Raw genomic sequence first — 6,350 nt, 5'->3', positions numbered from 1 at the left:
GATGTCAACCTAAATATGTGTGAAGGAGCACAACGTTAAAGATATTTTTAGAGAGCATTGTTATAAACCAATAGTTTTATATAAACATACAAAATAAATATCAGAGGGAGCATCATATACTCATTTGCCACCTTGTGGCCAGAATTGTATTCAACTCCAGGCAAGGTGCTGTAATGAGGAAGGGGTCTCTCTTTAGGTCAGCCCCTTCAGCTATGCTTCCATCAGGTCTTTGTGAGGCTGAGATGGTAGCATTCGCCTGGGACTGAATCCAGACTCAAACAAGCAAGAAGTATCAAAAGGATTATGCTGACACCTGCCCCTCTCCATGTGATTCAGAGCAAAAGCAACATGCAATCAGGAAAGGAATGTAAGAAGTGCAACAAGGTTCTGACTTTTCCCATGAGGACTGCTTTAAAAAAAATCAAATGAACTATTTCTGATATTCTTTTCTTGATTCTTCTGTTTTTGGTGTCTTTTCTCTACTGGTGACCTAGACACTTCCTCAGTCTGCCTTTTGGGGAACCCACTCCTGTTTCTGGCCCCTGGGGCAAGTGTGTTTGGTTCGGTGCTGGTTTCACAGCCCCTAGTGCAACACCTGGTCTGGGTTGGCGCTGAATAGACATTTGCTGAGTGAGTGGATGGCAGAGTGCACAACCCCCACCCGGGACTCCCCCCCCCCCCGCCCCCGCCCTGGCCTCCACTTCTTCCTTAACGTGCTGGACATGTGGGCTTCTGCAGGAAGATGATCAGTAAAGCTGTCAGGTTGCCATGGTTAGTCATCAGTGGGAGATAGCCTTGGGTACACTGAGATTTTTAGGTCACTTTGGTGTCTGTTACCCTGTGGAGGTGGGATGAGAGTATTTCTTGTGCCTCCCCACCCCACCCTTGTAGGAGCAGGATTCCTTCAGTGGGTGCTCTAGTTGTAGTTCCTCTTGTTGCGGGCCCAAAAGGGCAGGCGTTTATTGGAAGGATACTTGGATGCTTCAAGGGATGGGAACAAGAGTTGGCTTAGGAAGGGGAGACACCAGGGCAGTTCTGGGGACCTCAGGTGTATGGGAACCAGCATTCTATCCTCTTTAAAGAAGTGAAAGTGGCTGGGTGGTGTCCGACTCTTTGCGACCCCATGGACTTACAGTTCATGGAATTCTCCAAGCTAGAATACTGGAGTGGGTAGCTTTTCCCTTCTCCAGGGGATCTTCCCAACCCTAGGGATCGAACCCAAGTCTCCCACATTGCAGGTGGATGCTTTACCAGCTAAGCCACAAGGGAAGTCCTCTATCCTTCTTAAGGGCTCGTGATTCCTGACAACCAACCCCTGCTGCTGACCCTGGGAGGCCTAGGCACTACCCCCTACCTGGAGGAGGGGGCCAGGTGGAGGGTGATATCCACACTAACCAGGGAGAACTCGGCCACAATGCAATAGGGCAGCACAGCCCTACAGGCCGGGCAGTATGTACTGGGCCAAGGGCTGCCATCACTGGGGCTCAGGCAGCAGACTCTTCCTGGAACACACTGTCCCCGACACTCTGCTCCTCGTGAGCCTCATCCTGACACCTACCCTGGGCTGCACTCCCCGGGACCAGCACCTGCAGCTGCTTCCCAACATCCCCAAGCTGCCCAAGACCCAAGCCACTTGCTCTGGGCTCAGTCTTTGTGAGCCCCTAGGTGCTGCTCCCCATGACTCCCAGCTCAGCACAGTGGGGTCCCAAAGATGCATGGCCACCCGTGCCCCTGACTGGCGGCTCCACAGATGGAAGCTGGTTTCCTGCCACTCCCACCTGCTACCTGAGCTGGGCCTCTGCTGGGCTTGAGGGTCTTGGGACAGTGTCCTGTAGTTCAGGCCCCTCTCTTAGCTGCCAGCAGTAGGCCAGGCCTTATTGTGCCTTGTCCATCCCGCCACCCCTGGGGCGGCTGGCTCAGCGTCTCCTGGGCCAGAAGGCTGGCTGCCAAAACCTCAGCCCACCCGTGGCCTTGGGAGCCCGAAGGAAAGGTGCAGAGGCGAGGAGCAGGCACGGACTGCGCAGAGCACCGATAAGATGAGCATGGGATGTGCCTCTTGGGGCCCAATGGCCTTGGGAGCTCTGCCCCTCTGTATCCGGGGTCCAGGCCTGCCCCAGAATGGAGCTTCGTTCTTATGGGGCAGGGCAGAACCTGGCTGGGGTGGGCGGGGAGCCTCAGACAGGGATGGGAACCTGCTCAGCCTCAGAGATGCTGGCTGATCACCGCTTCTGCCAGCGCTCCTCCCGACCCGGCCTCTGGGGGGATGTTTCCCAGCCCCAGGGACGTTTCTGGACTAGGATACCCCTCTATCCCTGGCCCCGCAGTGCTGGGGGAGGCTGCATGGACGAAGGGAAGGACGGAGAGAGGGGAGGAGACGATGAAAGGGGTCAGAGCAGCGATTGGAGCCGAGAACTGGAAGCGCCTTAAAGAGACTGCGCGGTCCCCGCCCCCCTTCCCGCCAGCCTCAATGAATTAGAGCTGTGTTTCTCAAACTTGCCTGCTCATAAGAATCTTCTCGGGCCCTAGTTAAAGATACAGGTTCCGGAGCATGTTCCTTCGGGATTCTGATTCAGTGGGGCTGCGGGTGGAGCCGAGGAATCTGTAATTTTAACACGCTCCCCACGTGATTCTCGTGAACAAGCAAGTTTGGGAAATATTGAATTAAAGGAAACCGGACCTGGCTGCAGAGCGGCCTCCGCTAGGGGGCTACGGCAGGAGGATTCCCGGGGGCGTCGCCTGCTTCCGCCGCCGCCTCCTTCAGTGAAAGTCCCTTTTGGGTCCAGCTGCCACAGCCACCGCGCTCCCTCAGGCCGGACGGGGGACACCCCTGGTCTGCGTGGCCCCCGCGCCGCCACGCCCAGTGGCCGCCCCAGCCCTGCGATTAGGGGGAGGAGCCGCTGCCAGTGGAGGCGGAGGAGCAGAGGAGGCGGAGACGGCAGAGACGGCGGAGAAGGCGGAGAGGAAGGTGGAGGCGGAGGCGAAGGTGGAGGGGAAGGTAGAGGCGGCGGGGAAGGTGGAGGCGGCTGGGAAGGTGGACGCCACCGGGAAGGTGGAGACTGTGGAGGGTCCGGGACGCCGGGTAGAGCTCAAGCTGGAGCCCGAACCTGAACCCGAGCCGGCACGGGAGGCGGAGCAGGAGCCGAAGGGGGAGCCGAAGCCGGAGCCTGAGGATGAGAACCCGGCGCGGAGTGGCGGTGGCGGCGGCAGAGACGAGGTTCCTCTCCCCTCCCTTCCCTCCGACCCCCCGCGGCCCCCCGATCCTTCCCCGCGGCGCAGCCGTGCCCCCCGCCGCCGACCCCGGCCGCGGCCGCAGACCCGGCTCCGTACCCCGCCGCAGCCTAGGCCACGGCCCCCGCCCCGGCCCCGGCCCCGGCGCGGCCCTGGGGGCGGGTGCCTGGATGTGGATTTCGCGGTGGGTCCACCAGGCTGTTCCCACGTGAACAGCTTTAAGGTGGGAGAGAACTGGAGGCAGGAACTGCGGGTGATCTACCAGTGCTTCGTGTGGTGTGGAACCCCAGAGACCAGGAAAAGCAAGGCAAAGTCGTGTATCTGCCATGTGTGCGGCACCCATTTGAACAGACTCCACTCTTGCCTTTCCTGTGTCTTCTTTGGCTGCTTCACAGAGAAGCACATTCATGAGCACGCCGAGACAAAACAACACAACTTAGCAGTAGACCTTTATTACGGAGGTATATACTGCTTTATGTGTAAGGACTATGTATATGACAAAGACATTGAGCAAATTGCCAAAGAAGAGCAAGGGGAAGCTTTGAAATTACAAGCCTCCACCTCGACCGAGGTTTCTCACCAGCAGTATTCAATGCCAGGCCTCGGTGAGAAGTATCCAACCTGGGAGACAACCAAACCTGAGTTAGAACTGCTGGGCCACAACCCAAGGAGAAGAAGAATCGCCTCCAGCTTTACCATCGGTTTAAGAGGACTGATCAATCTTGGCAACACGTGCTTTATGAACTGCATCGTCCAGGCCCTTACCCACACTCCGATCCTGAGAGATTTTTTCCTCTCTGACAGGCACAGATGTGAAATGCCGAGTCCGGAGTTGTGTCTGGTCTGTGAGATGTCTTCGCTTTTTCGAGAGTTGTATTCTGGAAACCCATCTCCTCATGTTCCCTATAAGTTGCTGCACCTGGTGTGGATACACGCACGGCATTTAGCAGGGTACAGGCAACAGGATGCGCATGAGTTTCTCATCGCAGCGTTAGATGTCCTGCACAGGCACTGCAAAGGTGATGATGCTGGGAAGGCGGCCAGCAATCCCAACCACTGTAACTGCATCATTGACCAAATTTTCACAGGTGGCCTGCAATCTGATGTCACCTGTCAAGCCTGTCATGGTGTCTCCACCACGATAGACCCATGCTGGGACATCAGTTTGGACTTGCCTGGCTCTTGTACCTCCTTCTGGCCCATGAGCCCAGGGAGGGAGAGCAGTGTTAATGGGGAAAGCCACATACCAGGAATCACTACCCTCACGGACTGCCTGCGAAGGTTTACGAGGCCAGAGCACTTAGGAAGCAGTGCCAAAATCAAGTGTGGTAGTTGCCAAAGCTACCAGGAATCTACCAAACAGCTCACGATGAATAAATTACCTGTCGTTGCCTGTTTTCATTTCAAACGGTTTGAACACTCAGCCAAACAGAGGCGCAAGATCACTACATACATATCCTTTCCTCTGGAGCTGGATATGACACCGTTCATGGCCTCGAGTAAAGAGAGCAGGATGAATGGACAGTTGCAGCTGCCAACCAATAGTGGAAACGATGAGAATAAGTATTCCTTGTTTGCTGTGGTTAATCACCAAGGAACCTTGGAGAGTGGCCACTACACCAGCTTCATCCGGCACCACAAGGACCAGTGGTTCAAGTGTGATGATGCCGTCATCACCAAGGCCAGTATTAAGGATGTGCTGGACAGTGAAGGGTATTTACTGTTCTATCACAAACAGGTCCTGGAACATGAATCAGAAAAAGTGAAAGAAGTGAATACACAAGCCTACTGAAGTGACACACAGACCTACCTACCTGGAGTGGAAGATGACAGTGCCCATACAACAACTGGCATCAAGATTTAAAGGACCTACTTGCATGGCCCACGGGCCTGATAGAGTAAGAATTGAACAGTTTCCAGTGTCTAAAAGGTCCTGATTGTAAGAGGAATAGAAGGGGCGGGAGAAGAGGCTCTAGTCTAAGCAGTCACTTAAAGGAAGATTAAATGGCAGGATGCTCTGGGCGGGGCAGGCAGGAGTAGGGAAATCAGACACTGGTCCATATCCTATATTCCTCCAAAAGATTGTGTGGGAAAGTGTGGGGTGGGAGGGGGGTGGTGTGGGGGGGATGTGTGCCCTTGTAACTGTAAAACATCTTTCTCCATGGGTGTTTCAGCTTCAACTGACCAATCACATAACAGTTATATGTTTGGGGGAGAAAAAAGAAAAGCTTATACAAATGTAGCCCATTACATATATGGGTAGGAAAGTGGAAAAGCGGAGGAAGCAGGGATATTTCATTGACAAACACCTTTGCCAGTTTCTTTGTATTCGTGATTTTTTTGTGCTATTAAATGCAGTATTAAACAAAGAAGAGCCCATGTGGGCCTGTGAAACAAGAAAGGGGGGTTTTTGTATAAGGGGAGCAATTGCTCCAAAGGTAGAGAAGACAAGAAACACTGTAAGATAAACCAACACAGACAGGCCTCAGCTAAGAGTTTAGTGTGTGAGTGTTTAAAAAAAAAAAAGCTGTATGATATACTTGAGCAAATCAATGAACCTCTTTGCGATTGTTTTCTCATCTGTACAATGCAGATAATTCCTACCTTAACGGGTTATTGTTAAAGATTAAGTGATATAAAATGTGTCAAAGTATTAATTAAAAAGGCTTGGGACTTTGTATGGGCTCAGTGAACATTTGTTGCATCTGAAACTTCTTTGGTCCAGGACCAGAATGCGTTAGAGGTGGGGGTCAGCCCTACTTGAGACCCACGGACAAAAATGACACGCACTGTGTCAGATGCAGTCACACATACACACTTGTGACTTCCTCCCCAGTACTGTTTTTTAAGGCAGTGGATTCCACTATTGTCCCTTGGGTACAGGGCATTACAGTCAGTGCCACATTCAGGACTGGGGGGAGAATCACAGGTGTCCCCCCTCAAAGTCATTATTCTGTCCAATTGGAAGACTCATGTTGTTATCATGACTCAGCACCCCAGGGATGGGACTCGAGGCCAGTAGGCTGCTCGGCTTCCACGTGAGGGTGTTGGTGGTCTTTGCCCTCCACAAGTGTTATGGACATGGCTGCATCCACCTGCAGGCATAGATCATGAAAAGACTT

At 53.6% G+C, this 6,350-nt stretch overlaps 1 protein-coding gene across 1 annotated transcript; it reads left to right on the top strand.

Moving 5' to 3' along the window:
* The first annotated feature begins 2,548 nt into the window (after nucleotides 1-2,548).
* USP27X (ubiquitin specific peptidase 27 X-linked) lies at nucleotides 2,549-5,906 on the top strand. The gene is made up of 2 exons (XM_043897423.1): nucleotides 2,549-2,584; nucleotides 2,768-5,906. Exons 1-2 carry the CDS (start codon nucleotides 2,549-2,551, stop codon nucleotides 5,018-5,020), a joined length of 2,289 nt encoding a protein of 762 aa, XP_043753358.1. The 3' UTR covers nucleotides 5,021-5,906.
* The last annotated feature ends 444 nt before the right edge of the window (nucleotides 5,907-6,350 follow it).

This window comes from Cervus elaphus, chromosome X (assembly GCF_910594005.1).
Source record: "Cervus elaphus chromosome X, mCerEla1.1, whole genome shotgun sequence".
NCBI lineage: Eukaryota > Metazoa > Chordata > Mammalia > Artiodactyla > Cervidae > Cervus > Cervus elaphus.
Note: the sequence above shows the minus strand (reverse complement) of the source record. Positions and strands in the feature narration are given on the sequence as shown.